General features: G+C 38.6%; 1 protein-coding gene across 1 annotated transcript in view; it reads right to left on the bottom strand.

Moving 5' to 3' along the window:
• Nucleotides 1-2,589: 2,589 nt before the first annotated feature.
• The window catches only part of ASPG (asparaginase), a 46,017-nt gene continuing 24,254 nt past the window's right edge, over nt 2,590-24,352 (bottom strand). The window contains exons 9-16 of the mRNA XM_054400667.1: nt 23,299-23,412; nt 19,664-19,783; nt 18,493-18,588; nt 17,440-17,603; nt 11,620-11,706; nt 4,634-4,733; nt 4,257-4,315; nt 2,590-2,615 (exon numbers count right to left, since the gene is read on the bottom strand). Of these exons, the coding sequence (XP_054256642.1) occupies nt 4,262-4,315; nt 4,634-4,733; nt 11,620-11,706; nt 17,440-17,603; nt 18,493-18,588; nt 19,664-19,783; nt 23,299-23,412 (735 nt within the window). The 3' untranslated portion in view covers nt 2,590-2,615; nt 4,257-4,261. The remainder of the gene's footprint in view (nt 2,616-4,256; nt 4,316-4,633; nt 4,734-11,619; nt 11,707-17,439; nt 17,604-18,492; nt 18,589-19,663; nt 19,784-23,298; nt 23,413-24,352) is intronic.

Here is a 24,352-nt window from a genome sequence, read left to right as displayed (position 1 = left end):
AATTTTCATTCCTTACTAATAACAAGATTTTGCTTTTGATCAATAACTATGTAAAAATTAAAGGCTGCTACACACAAATAGATTCATCATAAGCCTGGGAGTTATCACGGAGAGTATGATTACGATTATTAAATCCACTGTCAATAGCAAAGGGTGTAATAGACTAACAAGACAAACACAATCTCAAAAGTGTTATTTGAAGCTCACCCCCAACACTGAATCATGATCCAAAGTCTTTGGCCTTGATTGGGTGATTTTTACCACTTCTTTAATCCCAGCACCCTACACGCAGTTTCTCTTAATCCTTGTAGACTGTTAACAGTTCTTCATCGAAATTTTGTCTAATGTAAAAGAGATCTGTTCTTTTTCAGATGTTAAGTTTGCATTCACATGTTTGCCACTAACACGTTTGTTAGATACCGGTCCATTTATAAGCCAAAATGGCAATTTTTTTATAAAGTTGCAGGAATAGTATCTTCTGCAAGAATAACAGGATACACATTTCTGTAAATGTTTGACAGAAAGAAGCTAATACTGCTTTATTCTCACTGAAAATGTGACCCAAATAGTTTAATTTTAGCTTTATGAGCTTCTAACTGAAAGTTTTATAACTGGACCACATTTCTAAGTGTTGTCATTTGCAGCTTTACCTGGTTCATATATGCAGGAAGAAAATGGTTGTCTGTTTTCTTCCCTCTCCTACTTCAGTTTTACTGTTAAGACCTATTTCAGCAATTCACACCAGAATACCTTTGTTCAAAAGAAAATAGGGGGGAAAAAAAAGAAAGAAAAAAGAAGCATGTTTTGTACTTTAGATGGGTGTTTTAGAAATACAAGAACATTATTGTTTAGTAAGTTTTCTGTAGATCAAATTACCTTTATTGAAAAGTATAAGTAAACATTGTGTATGCTGTAGTCAGTCATTCTGGTACAGAAATGGATGCTGCTATGGACAAATTATTGCAACTGAGAATCATTAGAAAATAAAAGTTTCTACTCTCAAGAAATTTACTTGCAGATACGTTTATTGGGGATTTTCTAGTTCAATGCATCATCTTTTAGACTATTTAGTAGACAAGAGTTAAGATAGCAGGTCTAAATAGTGCAGGAAGAAGAACCCGTGCGTGGTTTTTCTCCTGATTGTAAAGATTTTCCACAAACATTACTTTGTTACATACATGACCTCTAGTTATTTACAGATAAGACAGCAAAAAGGTGATGAATTTGAAGCCTGCCTTATGTTAGATCTCATTTACTGAAGTATTAATTTTATTCAAAGTATGTTTATTACTATATGAATTATTTAATAATGAGACAGCATAGTTGTAAATTTTTGAAGAGTGATGAGGTGTACTGCCTTCACCTTAAAAAAACACCATACATGTTTATGGTTTTTGTTTTGTTTTTAACTAGAGCATATGCAGCATTTCCTCAGACTACATGCCTAGTTACCTTGTTTTAGGGGGATGTGATACACAACGTACCTTGGGAATCTTTTAATACTAGAAGGCTCAGCACGTAGTCCATGCAACTTTTCTCCACGGTAAGAATAGCTGTGGGAAGGCTGAAGAGTATGAAGAGGAAAAAGAAAAAAACAAGAAAAAAAACCCCAAACCAAAACACATCAACCAAAAAAAAGAAAACAAACCAACAAACCACAAAACTATCTGCACTTCAAAGATACTGTTCAGATGAAGCAGATAGAAAATCCCTTATTGCAGAAGCTGTAAGTGAAATTAAAAGTTGTCATCTTCAATATATGCATTTGCCTGAAGTATTCTTTATGTTTACATATTCTAGGGAAGACAGCTGTAAAGGTAGATACTGCTTTTTTCTTTAGTATGAAAGTGTTTAAATTTGGAGTCTGTTAATACTGAGATCACATTTACAGTGCAAAGGATTATGTGTCCAGCATGTAGCAATCTTGATTGTATTCCGGTCAGGATGTGGGAAAGATGCTATTAGAAACAAAACAATCAATTCACTTAGACAGTCCCACAAACATGCTTTATGGCATCTGCCTCCTACTCATTTTAAGTGAGGTTTTATAGTGACACATTGGTGAAGATTAGTACACAACTGCAGGCAGATGCCCATGACTGATTCAATTGTTTGCACTGACACTCACAATTGCTCTAATTGCAACTGGAGTGATACAAGCCATTGCAAAAACCAGACAAAGTGAAACCAACATTGTTCCTCAGAGATTTTATTACTTGAAACCCAGAAATGCACAATCCACTGTTTTTTCTTGGTATGAATTCACCACAGCATTTCTGTTTGTTATGTCTGAAATACTGTCCTCACTGATTTAACATAAGAAGATTTGAAAGGCCTCCTAAAAACCCAACAAACTTGTACAGTAAAAGCAATACATTACAGTCTCATTTATTTAAAAAAATATTTTTTAAAACGTTACTAAATATAAAGCAGAAAATAATTTCTAGAGAATCAGTAAGAACTTATTGTGATTTTAAATAAAGAATATTTCTAAGCTCTAACTTTCCTGTATGCTCCAGGTGCAGCTACCATTGTTCCTTTTCTCTTTTCCTCCCATAACCACTTAATGTTCAAAGCTGGTATTTCTGAAGAGGAGTGACCATCTTCTGCAGCCTCTGGAGAAACAGAAAATGGATGTTTAGAACTAGACAGTATGAAAAGCTTCCCAAGAGATAAACTTGTAGCTTCCCAAGCAAGTTTTCATGTGGTACTGGAGATTTCCTTCAGACTGCCTACACTACTGGTGGCTCAGTTCAAAGGAATTAAGAGATGATCCATGAAGGAATTGAGGATGAAGCAACTTTTGCAGACATATTTAACTGAAAATGGAAATAACTTTCCAACATCATTCTGAAGGTATTTTTAGCACCTTCATCCCAGACATTGGAAAACTTTCATTTAAATGCTTGAGACTGATTGTATCTAATCTTTCTACTTCAGCTCAAATAAAGAAAGTTCCAAAACTTTACAGGAAAGTAAAACCTCCCTAATGTTAATTTAAACCAGTAAACAACGACTCAAAAATGTTATTCTTCCAGCTGCTGTTTCCCACTTACATATACACGAATTCCTTCACAAGTGGCAAGGTAGCCCTGGATGCAGCAAAACCTTTAATTAAATTTTGTGTTAAGTTTTATTTAATAAAGGAGACCATCTCATCCCAATATTTAAATTTGACAAAGATTTGCCAATATATTGGTGAAGAGATACCTAAATCAACAACGTATTGCATCAGAAAGGAGTTCTGGGAAATGCAAGGGAAGCGTTCTAAATGTCTGCAGTTACAGCACAGCACCAGAGGTCAAACGCCCAGACAAGTTTCCTATGGAGAGGCTTATCAGATCTGATGCTTTGAACAAAAGGCTCACACCTGCCTCATGCACGCTTCTAGGGAAACATACCCTGTGTGTTAGCAGCACAAGAGAGATTTGTGCTGTGAGTCCATGTCAGCGACAACCAGGCAGCTACATCTGAAATCTAAGTAAGACAGAAGCCATGGTACTGCCTTATTCTGTGCCCTGAGGTGCAGCAAACCTTTGGCAGAGCTCTCAGTTGAAAGGGATCCTTCACCTTTGGCAGAGCTCTCAGTTGAAAGGGATCCTTCTGCAGTCCATGTGTGCAGTGTAACTAACTCCTGCCTATTAGAAATCTGCCCCACATTTCCCATGGAGGTTGACTACATCACATCAGAAGGTGGGCTGGTATAGAGCGCTCCCTTAAAAGGCAGAGCGAGAACACAGCTGGAAGTGCTGTACCCCAGTAGCACCTCCTGAGTGGGAGACTGTGCAGCCGAATGGTTGCTATTGCCTCGCAGCCCTACCAGAGAAGGACAGGCTCCTGTACTGTGGGCATGGCACCCTGAAAACCAGGCCTGGCAAAATGCACAATAAAAGGCATTGTGTATCTAATGTACACAACATTGAAGAACAGGTCGTTGCAATGAGCCAAAGGAACAAGACTGCTGCCCTCAATGGCTTTCTTTTAGTATCTTTTAGGTTCCCAACCAAGTTCAGAACCACACTGTGGCCACCATAAATAAGCACTTCCAGGCTCAGGCAGGAGGAGGAATAAACACCAATCATTCTTTGTAGAGTGGGGCTAAAGTCCTCAGAGTTGTGTCAGAAACTATAGCAGGGACAGCAGCTGAACCCACATGCTTTAGGGTGAACTAGGGGTTACATACAAAATCCCCCTTCATACTTGTATGTGCTGACCCATCCATTTCAGAAATCTGGCACTTGAAAACAAGATCTTACCTTCTTTACTGCTTTTGTCTAAAGAAGTCAAGAACTTCCTTATGCCCTGTAGCCTCTGCCTGTAAGTAGAAACATGAATAAATCCTGCCATCCTGTGTACCAGGACATGCAAATATTTACTTGTGGGAAGCAAGAACATGCTACCACAAAATAATTAAAATCCAATTTAAATTTTAATTCCTGTGACACAGATGAGAAAATTCTATCTCCAACAATATATTACTTCGGAATAGCACCAGACTTGAGTTTGTAATACTCTAATCTGGTTTGTAGTCCCCAAAGCAGCATTTACTCTTCCCAAACTAATGCTGCCCAACAGTGTGTGTTGTTACTCACAGCTAGCATGCCATATGGAGTACATCCATGTGCACACTTACTACTTGTAGGGGTTTCCTGCCATCGTAACCAGTTTGCTCCAGGTCTGCACCAGCTAGGTACCAGGCATACAGCCCATCCACATCGCCTTTAGCTGTGAGGCTGGAAAAACAATAATTAATATCGGTTCTGAATCTTTCAGTATATTTTGGTACTTCTGAGTCCTGTCAATTAGCTCAGCAGGCAAACATTGAACCAGAGCAGGCTCAACATGGCTGTCAGGGTAGTAGAGAGGTAAGTAAAGGAACACTGTTACAACAGCTTTGAACAGCTGAGCAAGCAGCACAGCTTGATGAATCAGTTCCTTAAATTAATAGGGCTGTGCTATAAGTACTTACAACAGGCTAGTTTCATATAGTGGGTGTGACTATGACCAAAGGGTAAAAAAAAGTCATGCAGTTTCATATTTCACAACACAATATTTATCTCATGAAATGAGTTGGGGGGAGGGCAATGGCTAAATCAAGATGCACCTGAGTAAGTGAGAGCACACGATGTGCTAGCAATCAGCATGTCTGTCTTAAAACAGCTAAGAAATTCCCTTCACAAGTTTTCATGACTATGCTTGCTATGAGAAGTTATGACAGCATATTTATGTGGTATCATTTGGACAGTCATGTAGCTACATTTCTTTGAGTTTTAAGATAATTTGTAATATTTTAAAGGGGCAGCAAGCAAAACAGAAAGCTTTTCAAAGATGACCTCTATCTGCCATGTACAACAAGCCTTAGAAAGGATCAAAATGAATCATATACAAATAAGCTAGGTAAAGTTTTCAGAGGAATGTACACCAGACTGGAAATTTGCACATCTGCTGGTAGTCTCATCCATAACACCTAAGGCTCATTTTTAACTTCTATTTAGGTAAAAGAAAGGCTAACAACCTGTACACAAGCAAAAGCATGACCATTTGTACCAAGGTTGTGGACAGCAGGCTGGAAGGACTATATTCAGGTTTCTTAAGATACCAACATATGTCATGCTTCAGACCTGAGCTTGCCATGAGCTCACAGATTGTTTCACCAGAACCATGACAATAATCATCAAGTGAGGTTGAATCTCAATAAGAGGGGGAACCCTTCCCAGACCTATTAAGTTCAAAGTTTGCTGCCTTAAACTTTGCTCAGTGTAGGGGAAAGTACACTGCTGGCAGCAGGGATGGGGTATGGTGATGGGCTCCTGGGTATGACAACCAAGCCAGGCAGACCTGCTGAAGAGTGGAGAAGGCTGGAAGATGCAACGGGCAGACAGTTAGGTAAGCTTATGGAAAAATCCCTAAAAGCAGGGCTGTAACATTCACTTCTCTACTAGGCTAAAATCACTTTTGCTGTGGATTGAATCTCCTTAAGTACTTGAAAAAATATTTTCAGGGGAATGGACTCTAATTGCAGAAGTCTGAAGAGAAAGAGTTTGCTTGCAGCAGTCTCAAAGCCTAAGCACAAAAAAGGAGAGCAAACAACCTCTGTGCTCCTCCATGCAATGCCACCGACCCTGAGGCAGGGCAGGAGATCTATAGCTGGGGCCTTTGGGGGGCAGGGAAGTAACAGTGGGGTGCTATGAGGTTTAATAGTCCTTCAGTCTGACATCATGAAGAAAAGGATCAATAAATCATTAATGAAAACTGCCATCACAAAAAAGGTCCCTCACAATCAACAAGGAAACAGATGAAGGCAAGCTCAGGAGGAAATCCTTGAGGAAATTGAAGGAAAACGTAAGCATTAGCAAAGAAAACATGTAAGCATTAGGAAAGAAATTGCTTAGCAGCCACTACTGGAACACAAGACTTATCTTTATTTACAAACACAAGTCTCTTGCCTTTGACACTGGAAGGTTCCAGAATTAAGGAACGAACAAACAAAAAGCCTACCTAGCAAGTGAGACCTTGATAGGCTGGAGAGGTGGGCACAAGCCAACCTCATGAGGTTCAACAAGACCAAGTGCAAGGTCCTGCATCTGGGTCGAGGCAATCCCAAGCACCAATACAGGCTGGGCAGTGACTGTCTGGAAAGCAGCCCTGAGGAGAGGGACTGGGGGCTGCTGGTGGACGAGAAGCTCAACATGAGCTGTCAGTGTGCACTTGCAGCCCAGAAAGCCAACCAGATCCTGGGCTGCATCAGGAGAAGTGTGGCCAGCAGGTCAAGGGAGGTGATCCTCCCCCTCTACTCTGCTCTGGTGAGACCCCACCTGGAGTGCTGCAGCCAGTCTGGAGCTGCTATTACAAGAGGGATATGGACATGCTGGAATGTGTCCAGAGAAGGGCCATGAGGATGATCAGAGGGCTGGAGCACCTCTCCTATAAGTCAGACTGAAAGAGTTGGGGCTGTTCAGTCTGGAGAAGAGAAGGCTCCGAGGTGACCTTATTGTGGCCTTCCAGTATCTGAAGGGGGCCTACAAGAAAGCTGGGGAGGGACTTTTTAGGCTATCAGGTAGTGATAGGACTAGGGGGAATGGAATAAAGCTGGAAGTGGGGAGATTCAGACTGGATGTGAGGAAGTTCTTCACCATGAGAGTGGTGAGACCAAACACATCTGCATTTCCTTTACACACTGTAAGTGTACTTCATATAGACAAATATATATACATAGAACTTCTGAAAATACTCTATAGGGACCTTAGCTCTGAATTTTTCTCAAAGATATTTTTGCCAGCACTTCCAACTACAAGTGCATGTTCTAAGCAGTAAGTCCACTACTTTTATATCATGAAATGGAATTAAAATATCTTCAATCTAAACTTATCAGGATGTTTAAAACCTGCTTTGTTGACAAAGAACTACTTAACACATTTTACTACGGCATCTGACCAAATCCCAGAAGTACTGCCTATCGTCACTCTTGCATTTAGCAAAAAAAAAAAAAAAAGTATCTATTCCACAGTTTCAGCATGGCTAATCTACATTAACCATGATAGTGACAGAGCTAAAATATTTTGGGATTCCTGTCATGATAGCATCAAGCAAACTGAGTCACAGGAGCTGCTGTTTAAGGGGTGCTGTATTATTGTCAAGGTACTGAAGCAAAGCTGCTCAGGTCTCAGAGAATTTAGAAGGACAAAGGACAATCAAGCTCTAGATCTGGGAAGTAACTAGTGCAGTGAAATGACACCTTGGGATTTCCTCCTTTCTCCTCAGGTATTAGGATTTTATCTTTCCCAGGGATGCAAAGGTCTGCCTTTTCAGCAATTCTCCTTTAACGCTGTCTATATAAAGTTATTAGAAAACAAATTATTTTTTTAGGCATATTATTCAGCTTGACAGAAGAGAAATACTTTCTCTTTTTTTTTAAATAATAATTAAAAAAATCAAAATCTGCACACAAAGCAAGTTGAAAGTCCAGCACATGGAATGGTTTATTCTATCTTGAACACATTTGGGAGTGCTGTTCTTAGCTAGTATCTCCACATCTCTCTCAATAGTGACAGACGACTTTGAAAGATATCTTATTCCTAATTCCTGTAGAGGCATATTTATCCTTCCTTCTCCAGCCTTCCCCCTCAAGTTTATGTTAAACTGAAAAGGCACCTTGTTCTCAGAGTTGCTGGTTTTCTAACACTTCACCCATGTATATTATATGATATCGTTTTATGAAATCTAAGACTATCAAAGAGAAAACTGGTTTGGCTTTGTGCCACTATTTAGTTTTGTGAAGTACAGACTTGAACAGAATATCTCAATGCCTTCTATACAGGCATTTGTCTTTTAAAAATCACACACAAAGCAACTGTTTACCAACCCCAGAACTTGACAAGCCTTCAGAATGTCTACATGTCCCAATTTATCTCATCATGGTTTTGTTTTGCAGACAGATGACAATACTACTGCAACATGAGAAGAGATTCTGACATTGTTAACAGATTACCAACACTGAGATCTAAATTCAAAATAAAGCCACGAACCAGATACCAAACATCAACAAAGTGATTCAAAAAAGCAGACTAACATCTCTCACTTCCTAAAGAAAGGCAAAAAATCAGCAAAGGAAGCCATGAAGAATTTATAACTACAGCATCTTGGCTTCACCTATGTGTATCTCCACTTTCTACACAAGAGTTCCTGCTGATACTGTTCAGTGCTCGGTTCCTCATTTGTGGCTGGTATTTCTTTCCCTCTCAAACATCACCAATGCCAAAGGAGCACATTTATTTTATCTCCAAAATCTTCCAACTGAACTATTCTATTCTAAAATCATGAGTCTAAACAGAAGATGAGGAGACAGTATTAAAACACAAAAATCCCTGTTCACAGTCTTTTATGAAAGCCAGTTTGAGGAAGTAAGTAGCAAGGGGGGAAAAATTCAGAGACAATTGTATGGGACAAAAAAGTTGTTAGCTAAGTGCAGGATCTCAGAGATTTTCAGAAAGTAAGTAGCTTTGTCCTTCTAAACCCCAAGAAGTTCATTTATTGCTTTGGTGACAAATTTAGACTGATACAAATTGCAGCTTGAGGCATGTTACAAGATACATGTAGGAAAATAGCCCAAATTAGACAGAGTGAAGATGTCGTAAACAGTGTTCTTTAAACAGCCTGAACATGTGAAACACACTGACTGTCATGAAGGTGCTAGTACCTGCAAACAGAAGGCTTAAAAGGCAGATGTAAGAGGTAGGACAGAGAGGTGAGCCTGAGCATGCTGGAAAAATGAGTGTATCAGTCAGGTCATCTGAGGATACTCCAAAAGTATCTGAGACGTTTTGGCAGGAGGACAAACACCAGTACCTCAGATTTAATAACTTTTAGACAGCTGAATAATGCTCTGTGGAAAAACTCCACTTTGATGCAAAAGACTCAGGCCCTCTAAAATAGCAAGAGGAAAGAAGGCCCTTCAGCTCTGCAGGAGCAGGGTAGGGAAGAGCCACCATTCACAGACACTTAGGTGCTGTCTTGAAGCCTGACTGCTGTCTCAGGCTGGCTGTGCTCCTGGTACATGTCATGCAGTGATGGCTGTCAGTGGGTGTGCCCCCAGCCATTATTCCAGCCACCAGCCAGCAAAGAGCCATTTAGCCCTGGCTCCTGACCTGTGCCAAGGTGGGAGAGCCTCCTAGCCCCTCACCCTGAGTATGTCACTCTGTGCTGAGTCCTCACTCAGCCTCTGGACACAAGTGCACTCCTGCCCTTGATTTGGAAGATCTACATTGTTTTTATACTAAACTTATTACTATCAATGCAAGTTTAAGATATGTTTAACAAAATATCATCTTGGAACAACACGAGAGCATGAATTATAGATGAAGGGTCAATATTCCTCTTTTAAATGACAGAACGAACAGCATTAGAGCCACTTTTTGTTTAAAGGACTCATGTTCTCTTTTTGCCTTTTTAATTTTTTTACATTTATTTTTGGAGGGAACAACACACACATAGTAGTACCAGGTCAGCTAGCCAAACTGGTTCTACATGAGGCAGCAGGGTTAAGTAAGAGGCCAATTTATTTGCAGTGAGTGTCCTTCCCTAAGCCACTCCTCTTGTGTTTTTGGCTGATGGAAACTATGTAAAGCAAGGGGTTTGTTCTATCCTACCACTTGAAGGGCCATGAGGAGGATCACAGGAGCACCTCTCCTATGGAGACAGACTGAGGGAGTTGGGGCTATTCAGTCTGGAGAAGAGAAGGCTCTTTAGGAGACCTTATTGTAGCCTGCCAGTATCTGAAGGAGGCCTACAAGAAAGCTGGGGAGGGACTTTTTTTTTAGGATATCAGGTAGTGATAGGACTAGGGAGAATGGAAAAAAATAGAAATGGGTAGATTCAGACTGGATGTTAGGAAGAAGTTTTTCACCATGAGGGTGGTGAGACACTGGCACAGGTTGCCCAGGGAGGTGGTAGAAGCCTCATCCCTGGAGGTTTTTAAGGCCAGGCAGGATGTGGCTCTGGGCAACCTGATCTAGAGTGAGGTGTCCCTGCCCATGGCAGGGGGGGTTGGAACTGGATGATCCTTGAAGTCCCTTCCAACCCTAAGAATTCTATGATTCTAAGTGTCATGAGCAGGCCATATTTTAACTTCATAGTAGAAGTGTTATTACTCAGTCTCCTCTAAGGGTGTTACAACGGAACACTCCAGATAGTATTTGTTGATTCCAAAACTACTCAAAAGACAGATTCCAGCCACTACAGAGACCACACATTAGCTTTACATTGACCTTATATTTTTGTAGACAATATACAGCACCGGCTATTCTCTATGAGTCTCATGGTTTCCTGTCAAGACCTGATATAAAAGTCAGTACCTCAGGGGTGGTTTTCCTGTTTATTCTTCTTTCCAAAAAAACCCCAAATGAAGTAAAAATTGTAAGTAATTTTAGGAAACACATGAAACCCCTTACAATTTTCAGAGTAATTTAAATTTGGGACCACTATTGGAAAAAAAAATAAAATCAAGTGTTTATTTCTTTTCATAATATATAACCATATAATTAAAACACCGCATATATTAAAAGCAACTGTATGGAAAAATAACTATAACAGAGAATTATATTTAAGGGTATGTAGAAATGTTGAACAGTTGTTCAAAAGTTTTGAGGTTAAACCTATTTGTCTATTTGATTTAGTTATTTTTAGGAACACTGTTATATGCTAATCAGAGTAGAAGCCATTCCCATATAGGCAAAAAGTGGATTTCAAGAAAATAAAAAAGACGTACTGTGTGCAGCTTTAGTTTCAGAGATGCTATTAAATCATACCTTGCACAGCTTCCTCTTCATCCTTCTTCGGTGAAAGTGCTTGGAAAAAATGGGGCATATTTGCTTCCAGTGCAGTTATCCCGACAATATTCTCTACTTTGGAGCTCTCTTGAGTTACTGCTGTTGATTCTTAATTTAATCACTTCACTTGTTTCCTTATTATTAGTCCAGCAGAGAAATAGCTATGTCTTGTGTCAGGGACCCAACGGTTTCTTTGAGGTTGTCTACATGCTGATCTCCATTCTGAGAGTCTCTTCTGAAAAATCACCCCACTCCATCCCAATCTTAGGGCCACCTCACCTTGTATCACATTTACCTGCAGAGTATTGTTCCAATGTTCTCCAAGTCATGGCTTGAAAGGTGTGCTCCTGTTTCTCGTAACAAACTAATCACCTGCATGTGCCTTTATGTAAGAAATAGGGGGGAAAAAAAACAACAAAACCAAAAACAGAAAATATTTTGATCTGTTCCCCTCCCCCCCCCCAAATCCCACACTATGCATATAGATAAGCAGTCAGCATTCACCACTATCACAGAACCAATGAATCTTCTCCAAGGTGACCAATGTAATAAAAAGATCTGCCCTCTCCATCAAAAAAATTATTCACATACTAAGCTCATGAAAGTATTAACTTCGCCTCTGACAGTGATTCCCTTCAAAGAATTTTTGGCTTTACCTTAGTGCTAGCTTAATGCAACACTTGAAACTAGTGATTGAAATATATGCAAATAGTGAGAACATTTATAGCATCATTCTTGCATTTTACAGAATACAATGCTCATACATATCAATCAAATAAAACTAATATCTTGCAGATAAGTGCTGAATCTTTAGGTTAATGTAGAAGCCAATCAGGCTTTTAGGGCTTCAAAACTGTGGCAAGAATCATTATGAACCTCCCATGAAAACACACCTTTTCCCAGCCCATTACCTAAAAATTCATCTATATTAACTAATTATTTCTAAAAATTAAGCTCACATACTTGTTATGCTTAACCACTTGCATTTTCTTGGAGGTACCCATATGCTTTTCCATTTTAGAAGTTATTTCACTATTACTTATATTGAGCCTATGTAAGCTTGTATGTTTTGTGTAAGATCTTAATTTACAAATGAAAAGAACTATATAGATGCTATAGAAATCACCTTGCTTTATCCAACATAGAATAAACCTAATCAGACAGATTTTTTTTTTTAATTGTACTTTGTTTCAGTTGACAGCCAAAACCCCGCAAAATTATTTCATTGCTTCATGGCAAAGCTCTGCTGGAACAGCACATGATGCAAGTTTGTTCAGTTATCTGAAATATTTTCTCAGGAGGGTCCTTTATGACATGGCTAGTCATCCACAAGCATCTCCTTGAACCATCATATAATGGCACAGCTTTCTGGTTTTCAATCTGCGGGGAAGAATGAATTCTGCATCTATAAAATTTTTAGTTCAATCTTAAGCAGGATAGTAATTAGCTGAAAAGAAATTTGACCTAAAAATAGATTAAAGTAGAATGTTTTGGGTCGCTCCAGCTCACATGTGGTATCAGGACTGGATATGGCAAGTGTTTGCTTACTCTCCAACAGCTGTCCTGGAGTATTTATCTTTTCCCACCTTATACTCAAAGTCACAGCATTAAACTAATGCTTTTTAAAATTAAAACCATGCTATAAGACAGCAGTAAAAGACAAAATGAAGTAAAGCATGTAATGTTGAGTAGTATTTTCCCTCAGTCTGTTCCCTCTCTGAAGTCCCTGTCTCCAGCAGTCAGGCTTTCCCCTTTCTGCAACTGTCTACTCCTTTCTGGTAGTAAGATTCCCTTCAGAGCACTTCATGTCCCACTTAGCACACACAGCCGTTACTGCTCTGAGTGGGACCCTTAGAATCTTTCACACAGACAGATTTTGGGGGCATTTACCCCACGTTTAATACAGCAAATTTAAATGAGGAAAGGAGCTGTTTGAAATAAACCTTTAAGCAATGAAACTAACAGTGCTTAAAATAAATGCTTACAATATTCTAAATAGAAGTGCAATGTCCCAATGAATGGGATTAATTAAAAATCATGTTTCTTGGTATAGAGGATGTGTTTTAAGTGTTGTATACCACTGCTTGTTAAGGGAAGGGTAACAGAGTAGAAGAATAGGGACAAATAATGTGTAACTTCAAAGTGTTAAATTTGGTACTGTAAGACCACTTCTCACATTCCCATCACTCAATATGAAAACTATGTGGGACCTAAGTTGCACTACAGCTTGTTCCTACTTGCACCCAAATTATATCTACATTCTGCAGAAACTTAAGCCCTATCCAGAGTACCACTTCTGCTGTCTTGTACCTACCACAAAGAGCATTATTCATATTTCAAGAGGTTGGCTGTGAATTTCTGATACTGTTATGTCTTAGGCACTTGAGAGGTATTTGTCTTCAGAAGTTGTTCCTTTAAGTGCTGCTCTCCTGTGGCTTTACAAAAGCCTCAGAAGGGTCACAGTTTAGCTGATCTGAAGTTCAACTCATGTCATGACCTTGGAAACCTACCTGGAGTGCTATTCCTGTCCCAAGATGACATCGCAAAACCAAGAACAGAGCAATGAAAGTTTAAGGTGAGGAAGGAAGGCCAATACCATCATGTTAGCCTGAGGTGCACAGCTGCTTGTCCAGTTTAGGCCCATCTGATAAGCAAAAACTTGAGGCGCTATTGTCACCTGTGAACTCTTCCTGAGTCTCCCTCTTCTTAGCTCACTCTGTTACCAAACTATGGCTTTTGGTCAGACACAGGCTAAAGAAACAATGCTATTTTGCATGTGTTACTTCAGTTAGCCTTTTGATACCACCATTGTCATTCATCTGCTCTCTGAGTGAAAAATCCAAACAAAGTGTTTCTAGGGTCTCCTCCTTGCTAGATTCCATTACTGATAACACAACATATTGAATCCATATTTTCATGGGCTAAAAGCAAAATTATTCAGTGTGGTCTTCAACATTCACTGCTCTGAGCACAGTCTGAGTTACAGATAAAGACATCTGAACTTTTACCAGTTTGTGAGGGCTCTGGATTCACAGGAATCAAAGTGCTATACAGTACATATCATCCTAGGCCTTGGCAGACACTTACTAAGTGAATCAACTTCAAAAGGGATGAATCATACATGAAATTAACACACATGTAAGAGTCTGCAGGACTGGGGCCTTAGGGTGCACACCTTCCACCACCTCTTTAAAGAAATGCAGGTGTAACGTGTATCCAAACTTGACTGGCTTCATTCTTTTTAATACTTGCTCCTCTAGCAACTGGAATGGTTATGGCAGGATCAGCTTAGTTTCACTTGTTTGGTTTTCTACATGGTTATCAGTGGGAATTTTATGCTCAAATAGTGTACAATCAGGCTTCAGTGCACTTCTAGAGTCAGTGGTTGCTAGATTTTCACTCTGCCTTAGATTTCCTGAAATAATGTAAATGTAACCTTGCGAAATATCAAGTATTTAAATTCGTATTTATGTGGGAGGTAATTTTACTGCCTCTAATCTGATGTTCTCACAGCACTATATGAGCAGCTCCCCATTTTCAACCTTTTACCACTGCTCTACAAGTAAATGGAATTGTTTTTACTGCAAAAAATATACACCATTTTTATTCAAGACATTTTCCTGCTTGGAGAGTTTCTATTATTAAAAAAATATTATTCTATTGTTTTGAAAATGAATTATCCCTTGAGGGCACTCTAAGAAATTAAAGGAATGCTACTAATTTTGATATGTCAAGCAACTGGCCTACATTAACAGTGGTCTGTTTAGCTTCATGCATAAAGTGAATGAGACTGCATACAAGTTGCAGAGTTACAAAGGAAGAAGTGGAAATGCAGTAGTTTATTTCTTATTTAGAAGAGGACTCTACATTTTAACATCTACGCAAACAAAGAAACAGCCACTTAAAGTAAAAAAAAAAAATTAAAAAACTATCATTGACATAGATCAAGTTGCTCGTCCACCAGCTGACAGTGCTATGTTAAGAAGCTTTTATGAAGAGACATAATTCCTCATCATCTTTACAAATTATTAAACAGAGAAGAGAAATCAGTCATCATTATATACATTTTCATGCTAGGTTAAAAGGCAAGCCAATGAGAAATGTGACATAAAAAAATGGAAGAAAGCTATATTTAAGATGAGTGGATACTGTACTGCAGTTAAATGCCAATTAAATACATATTAATTCTCATAAAATGGGATTAGGCTGATGCAATATTCAGTAAAATTGAGAAAGTTACAATACTAAGCAATTTAAATCATTGACTGCTCAATTAAGATCAGTTTTCCCTTTTCCCTCTCTGCCACTTTGTATACTGATTCAGGATAATAATTTTCAGCACACAGATGTTTAATAAATAGAACTTAAATATTTCTGTAGCAGGAATCTTTTTTAGTGCATATCTAATTATGCACATATATGGCTGTCTGATCTTTACCATACCCCTTTATGTGCTTATCAGTCTGAAATGCAGTGTGAGTACACAGCAGATCATAAACACACATTTATGAGTTCTAAGTCAACTCTTGCTCTCATTCCAATGGTAGAAATGAAAAGAGAAACTGAAAATGGTTATGGTGCAGTTTCCTTTTACAATTCCCTCTATCAAAATGGGTGTGCAGTTTTAAAGAGCTTAAGAGTCATAGTAGGAGTCTAATACAGGAGTGGCAATGCTGAGGAATCCAAACAACAAGCTCATGTGAAATTCCTCAGGCGGTAGATGGGTGCGGCAAAAAAAAAGTAGGTGTCTGATTTGCAGGAACATCTAATGGTATCTAATGCTTTAGCATTTTCTCACATTGGACCAGAGCCACCTGTATTCAACTGTGAGGTTATTTGTTTGATTTGCTGTTGGGCTTGTTTTTGCTTTAAGTCTTTCAGGGTTTGCCACTGAAAGGCTTATATATTCCTGAGATAAAGCAACAACTACAAAGCTCTAGAGGAACATGCAGTAGGTACGGCAATAGCACAGTGTGGCCACACAGGACTTGAGGTCTCAAGTGAATAGAGTCTGTTGAGCTTTCTACATCTGGTCTTCGAGAAGGAAAAAGCCTTCAAGTTATTCCTGCAGCCAATGCAAAATCAGACTGTCAGACCTCCCAGGGAGCTAATTCCAGCCTGACAGACCAGGTGAACTTGTCAACATTAGAAAGCTCTGGGAATATCTGGGGACAGGCATCCATGAAGACCATGGAAAAAAAAAAAATCTATGAACTCCAATCTCCTTTACAGAAAAAGGTTCTCTCCTGCCTTCATACAGGCTGAGTATGAGATAAGGAGCTGAAAGTGGATCAAAGAAACAAGGAGAGATTAGGGCATGCAGTTTCTAACATGTTAGAAGACCAATGGCTCTATGACTTCCCAGGCTATATAAAGTAAGTGTTTTTAAATTAAATTTTGATAACTGATAAGTTTTAAGTTCCGTGCTACAATCGTTTGTCAGAACTATACAACATGGAAAAGACAAGTAAATTGAATGTCCATGACCACCACTCAAGAACTGCTGACATAGAGAACAACAGGAAGAGGAAATCCACAAAGCAGGCAGAGCTGTGCAGCTATTCCCTCTAATTATGAGTGGGTGAAAGGGAAAAAAAAAAACACAACACAACAAAACCCAACAATAAATAAATTTAAAAAACCCAGTCACCCAGCAAGAGACTCAGGAAAGCACTGTTGGAAGGGAAAGATTAAAACATGCCAACCTACTGGTATATTTTGTGCCAACTGAAACAGTCTGGTCTTGATGGAAAAAGGGGAAGGTAGAAAGAACAGACAACCTTTGGTCCTGCACTCAGTTCTGACAGTCAAAAGGAGTAATCAGTTTGGCTCTGTTTTATAAGGAAGCCTCATAATAAAGAGCGAAGCCCTGAAATTAGGGAAAAAGTTTTGGTGAGAAGGCAGCCACAAGTTACCTTATGCTAAAACTCTGCATGCATACCAACTTGTTTGCTTTCATTTAATATTATTTTCTTAAAAAAATAATTTAGGTGAGTCACATCCTTTGAAATGAAGCTAACATTTACATATGACTGCTGAGACAAAAAAAGACCAAAACACATGGATGGACTTTAAATCCAAAACGGTTTATAAGCTTTACATAGAGTGGTGTTACCTGAACTTGATCGCGTTCATCAGTGGGGTAGATCCGTATCTGTCTCTAGCATAAACAGTTGCACCAGATGTCAACAAATACTCAACTAATGATAAATGCCCTTCAGAGGCTGCAATGTGAAGTGGAGTTCGGCCATCATAGTCTCCACAGCTCAAGTTTCCACCCTACAAAAGGACAGACCCTTCGCATGCTGAAAAGATAATGACTACACATAGAGTTGTTGGTACAAGCAGACGCACACACTACATTTTAATTCTACCACTAAAGTGTTAAGCTTGCCAAATTTAAAGTTTATCTTGTACTGTTGTTTTAGCACCAATAGAGATATTTATTCTGCCTTCTGCATGTTCCCCTGTACACATATTCTTATTACAGCCCCTTCGGACATACTTTTTTTGCAGTGTGCCGTAGCATAGCTTTGTGCCTGCAGTCTGTCAATTTTAGTTGCTTTCCTTTATTGTTATTTTCAAGATATATTCATCCTTTCTTAAGACTAATTACCCAATTTTCAAGAGTAGGATAAACCAAACAAAGAGGAGGGAAAAAAAAAACAAACCAAAACAAAAAAATTGTGTAGAAGATGATACAGGGAAACGCCTGTTTCTTATTTCAGGTATAACCCAATCTACAGCTATGGGGAGAGACCAAATCCTGAATTAGCACTGCACTGTGTTTTGTATAAATAGAATTTTCAATTATTTTTTTGAATCGTGACAGATTTACACCCAAAAGCTGGATACTGTGAATATGCATAAAGAAAGTAGCACAAAACATTCTGAAGTGTTCCAAAGTTAGAAGATAAGAACTTGCATTTTATTTTACCTGTATTTTCACAGTTCAAAAGAAAACGTAAACAGTTGAGAACCAGGTAGGAGAAAAACATAGCAGTTTTGAAAGGCAAAGACTGAGGAGCCTAGAAACAAACTATATTAGTCAAAGCACCTTGATTATAAGACTTAGGTAGTTGCTTCCCAGTGAGCATAACTTCCTCCTGTCCTACATGTCCCTGTTTAAAAATTACTTATTTTGTACAAACTGTTAATTTTACATTACCATTTCTGCTATGGCTCTTAGTGCATCTATGTCACCCAGTTTAGCTGCAGCACAAGCCAAAGGTGGAATTAAAACATCTCTTACAGCTTCTAACTCCTGAAAAACAAATAAAATTAAACATTTAATATCATCCTTGCCTCTAACTTCAGTGATGTCCAAATCATAAAAAACATTGCCCTAACTTTTATGTAAAGTTTCCAAATTAGTAATTTGTATATTAAAAAATGGTAGCATTTAATTTTTGGAAGGAAAGAAGTCTCATGCTTATTTTAAAGTTTGTTGGTCTCACATCCTCCCTGGCATCACCATAATTACCTGATCTCTATATATACCATTTATGGCACATGCATGAATTGCCATCTCTGTGCTGCCACAGTTACACATCAATACAGTAAGAGAAACAGTACCTGTAGGAGCTGGGAAAAAACATATAGTCCAGTCTCCTCAAGACTGGCTCAACTTTATTTATCTGATTCCTCAAATAACTGTGTAACCTGTACTTCCAAACCTCCACTGACAAGACCTACAGGCCTCCTAAATACTCTTCCATTTCTCACATTTACTAAAGAATCAAACATTCAGTATTCATTAGCTACTAAAATCCCATCTTCCTCGAATCCAAGCCAAAAGAAAAGCAAATGCTTCTACCTTACAACAAATACTGTGTGTTCCAATTTTTCCAGTTGGGAAGGACTAATACTAAACACCACAAATTACACTTATGCAGTGCTTCCTCAGTATCAGCCTTCTGGAAGTGCATGTACAATTAAGCTGTTTTACTCATTATTATTTGGATTGTTCCAAACTGTCAATACATTCGACCACAAAAATACAAAGCACTTTTTTGGATCATTGATACCCTGAATTACAGCAACTGTGTGTCTGAAATTTGTTATTGCAACCAGACAGCCAAGAAAATAAACTCAAGATGGAGCTACAAAGATGGGGGAAAAACTTAGTATGTTTTTAATTAAAACATTTTAATGTTATGTTTGTCATTGTGTCCTTTCTCCCTAACCCAACTGGCTAGCTGTGGCACTGTACTAAAAAAATAATAAAAAAAGTCCAATGTTCCATTTTCTTTTCAGCTTTCTCTTCATCTTTAAGGTACGTTCATTTTACTGACTTCACAGCTTTACATCAATTCCATTTTAAACATTTAAGAATATACCTCCTTGCTGCTGATACTTAGAGATTTGGCAATCACTTGAATAAACTTGCTATCTCTCAGTGAGATCTTGGCTCCTGTAGGTACAACAGTCATTTCTCCTCTTAGATTCTCACTCAGCATCTGAAAAATAAGCAATCAAATCCTTTGTTAGCAGAGGAAAAATATGGTAGTATTCTAATAAAAAAAACTTAGGATCGAGTTAGAAAATTGTGTGTGGGGAATTATGGAAACTAATTGAATGCAGACAAAAGATTAAAGAAATAGTTACTGTCCCATGAAGACTGCAATTTTGAAAAGACAAAAGGAGGGAAAAACAGAGACAGGCAATTAAAACTTTCTTCCAAAGTAAAGAAACCAAAATAAGCACATAACAAAACACCCCAATTTTTAGAGTATGCACACAAAAGTTTCCTAGTGGGGTAAGCTGCAGCCTACTTTAAAAGGCAAAGATAGTGAATAATTTGTAAAGTGAGGCCAAAACCCAGAATATTCAGAAATGCTGCCTTTTCCTAGCATTCCCAAACCTTACAACTCCTACACACAGAGTGTACACAGGCCTCAAAAACAAATCTCAGTGCTGCCTGTGGATGATTTTATATTTTGATAGCTTTTTCAAACAGCTCCATTAGCTGTTCTTAAAATCTGGCCATAAAGCCAGCTTTAAATGCAGAGTCTACAGCAGTACTAGTCATTGAATATTAAACCAAGCATGTAACAGGTTGCAGGATGGGTGCATTCAACGTAAGTAGGAACAAAAAAACCCAAACCAAACAAACCAAAAAGTCAGTCAAATCCTGTAGAAAGTGCTTGAATATGGCAATAAAGAAGTGAAAATATTCCAAAAGACATGTTCTGGGAAACCTGGAGAACAGACAGAAAAGCCAGTCATTAAGAAAAAGGAATTGTTTTCCTGAATTCTGACAATTCTACATACTGGCACTGTTTCACCAGAGGTTGCTGATGCAGCTATAAAGCATGTAGTTATATTTCAATTACAAATTTTAAATGCACGATTGTGAAAGTTTGCAAGAAACAGATGTGATGTTGGAAAGCGGAATGCCCCAGGTTTACTTATGTCTAGGCATGCCCTTTATTTAAAAAAACCAAACCAAACCAAAACAAAAAAACCAACACAACAACAACAAAAAAACCCCAACAACACAAAACTCCCAGTGCTGACAACACTTGTAGCTGTCTGCTGGAATAGTCCCAGATACCTGCAACTCAGAGGATACCAAATGCTTTGGCGCACTTTTAGAGTTTGACAGGTTGAGATCATTGCTTTGTACAGGTTACCTTAGCAATTGGCACCTGTGCTAAATGCACCCAGTGCAAAGCCCTACATGCCTTACTCAGTCCTACCAGCTCTGCAGCCATTTGTATGTGTCTGGGGGCACATTCCTTGCTTCCTCGTGTTGAAAGAGAATCCTAAAATAACCACGCCAGCTTCAGGAGAGCTTTTGTCTCTTGGGAGACTATTGTTTGGTGATATGCTTAGCTGAAGATATTGCCACAGACAACATATTTCCAGGCTTTCTTCTTCTCCTGGTCTCTACCACTCATTCCTGCCCAGGCAATGTAGCGTGCTGCTCCTTTAGTTGTGCCAGCATGATTGTTTGTGGGTCTGTACAATGAGTCAAATGAGAAAACCAGTCCTGCTTAACTCAAAGAAATTGCAAGAGTTATTTTGTTTTTCAAAGCATGTAAGAGAGGTCCCAGCACCACCATCCAAACACTGTGCAGCACGTTCTAAAGGGCAGCACATGAAGATGCAGGAATACCTTGTGTACCTAAAATGTCCTATCACCAAGTCCTCACCTGCTGAGCTCATATCAGCAAACTAGATCTCAAGTTTTAACTCACACATTTAGGCAGGAAGCCAGCTGGGAAAAGTTTCTCCTGTCTCAGGTCAAATAATCCTCTGTGTAAGAAGATTAAAGTCTGCATTAAAAAAAACAGGCTAGCATACATATGATCCAGTGTCAGTGAGTGTATCAAAGGGGCATCAGTGAAGAGCCTGTTTCTAAAACGTATATAAGTAAATGCATGTAATAGCACTACTCTTCACACAGCACTATGTTGCCTGTCAAGCATGTTCTTGTACAGAGTATGTTCTTGCCATCCTCATCAAAGAAACATGCAGCTCTTCCTCCTCTCATTTTTCAGACTTGGGGCTTTAGCAAACAACTGAAAGCTCAGCCTGAAACTCTGAGCTTATGTACTTATGATCATAGGTATCCAAATATGTTTGCCTCAATAACTGACTGGAAGATACTGAGCATGAAATAAAGATCAAATTTCTGTTTTAAGAAAAACAAAACACCATCATAAGATGCACATGCACATGCAGTTCTTAAATCTAGAGAGTGACTCATCATGATGTAATCTCCCAGAGTGTCAGGATCATGATTTCACTACCTACAAGCACAGAAACACATGCATTCCTGCAGATTATTGCTCCCCTATCTAATTCAGTGCTATATTAGTTGTATAAAAGGAACATAACAGATAAACTATATAATTTGAGGGAAAAAAGCCTTAATTAAGCACCAAGGAACAGTTAAAAGGGTTATGATTTTAAAATCATAAACAGTTGGTTCTTATAACAATCCTCCATTTTTTATGTCTGTAAAATGTATCTCCTTCTCAAGAAACAAAAATCTAACACTGCCACGAGTAACGCTGTAAAGGAAGAGGCTCTAGGCAATATTAATTTTCAGAAATAGCTTTATGTGAATGAGTCTTGGATAAAATCTTTACCAAGACAAGATCTTTGCTGACTTCAGTAGAGTTGAGATTCTGTCTTCCATATGAATTTCCACATACAGCGTTTTAGCACAGAAATGTCCACGGTAGACTACTACCATTTAAATATGGCATTTTTGTGGCTCAGTCATGGTCTTCACCTGACTTATGCAGAGAACTCTTCTCTTCTAATCTACATATGTTAATTTGGCTGACAGTACCTTCTTTAAGGAAAAAAACATGTAATGCTCACGTTACAGCTCTGAAACCAACTGTTTCTAAATGCATGGGAGAAGTTCAAGGCATTCAGCTAAGAAGAAGTGTGGTGGGTGGAAAATTCCCCCCAACAGAAAATTGCCAGACCAGCACAGTTGGAAGCAAATGAAGCTGTATTTACAAGCAAAACTACAATCTAAAATGAGTATGTACTAAATATACAATATTTACAGGTATTTACAATTTATAGACAGCACAAGAACCCCTCTGGACAAAACTAGGGGAACTACTAATAGCTTCCCCTTCCCTGATCCCTACCCCCTGCATATGATAGAGGAGACAGAAGAGCAGAGAGTTGTTTGTCAGATATTCTGCCACAACAAGGAACACAAGATCAGCAAAAGCCAGCAGAAGCACCAGCCAGAGCGGAGGAAGTGAAAAGAGAGAAAGTTAGTTTAATCAAACTAACTTTTATGGTAGGTATCTGTCCAATGGGATTGTTTAGAGCTTATCCTTATTTTCCTTTTTACACCCAGTGGTGATTTATTTACATTCTACTATTTTCTGTTCAAGATCTGTGGAAAATTTTCCAGGCACAGCCTGAAACTACCCCAAGAAGTTAGCACAGTGGATGAGAAAGTTAAAGCCTTTCAAGGTCACACTGAAATATTTACCTGCCTTTTCTCCTCCCAGCTAAGCTTACTCTTGCTGAGAGTGTATGACAGTTTTGCTAGGGCTGCCTCTGGTGTCATATCACCTCCAGGAATCACTCCAACATCAGCAAGAGTCTGAATAAAAAAGAATAATGTTTCCAGTTAGCATAGTGTTCTGAAATACCTTCATGAATAAAAAATTTGTAAGAATGATGAGCAGTTACACAGAATGCAGTAAGTACCCATGCCTCCACTCTCTTGCTCCTCCTACTGCCGCTGTAATTTTTTTGTAATTTTAGTTATCGAATACCAAATACTAGAGACTGCAGAATAAAGATGACTTTTACTTTAAATTCCTTTTCATGCAATAACATTGAAGAATTCACTCAAATGCTTTCCATGGTCACTTACTATGCTAAAGGGAAAGGTTACAGTTTCCATATAAGCTATCTGCAGAGCTGTCAGACTCCCTTTATTGAAAAGCTGCAGTTACTCTGCTTTAACCCAGTGGCATATTGAATACTGCCAAGTAGGCTGTTCTCACACAGGCATATTTACCATTCTTTTATGGGGCATTGCTTTGGATGAATTCCAGCACTACATTTTGCCCATAGCAGGAGTGTTTTCAAGATCCTTTCAGGCTGCATTACAAGTGTATGACTTACAATGTACAACTGAAATATGTAATTTATAGAGTTCTGACAAGAACAGCTGAAAAGATGGCCTGTTTATCTTATCATTCTGGTAGTTAAAAAAAACAACCAACCAACCAAAAAAAAAAAAAATCACCACAAAACCCCCAAACCCCAACTATCTGAACCAAAGCTAAAAGCAGAAAGATCTTTGCTACGGTCAGCAAGCCCCCATAAATATAGAGTAAGCAAGAGAGCAAAGACAAAAGAGATTTCAGATCTCTTGTCACTGAATTGTACCTGGGCAAGTACTTGGGCTTCTCTAAACCACAGATCTTCATCTTTGCCATAATATGACGTCTTATGTCTTACACTTAAGCATCCTGCAGTACGTTCTTTACACTGCATTTTACTTTAAATACCTTTTATATAAACTTCAACTT

The sequence above is a fragment of the Indicator indicator genome, chromosome 4, assembly GCF_027791375.1.
Source record: "Indicator indicator isolate 239-I01 chromosome 4, UM_Iind_1.1, whole genome shotgun sequence".
NCBI lineage: Eukaryota > Metazoa > Chordata > Aves > Piciformes > Indicatoridae > Indicator > Indicator indicator.
The sequence above is the reverse complement of the archived record's forward strand: the minus strand, read 5'-3'. Positions and strand labels throughout refer to the sequence as shown.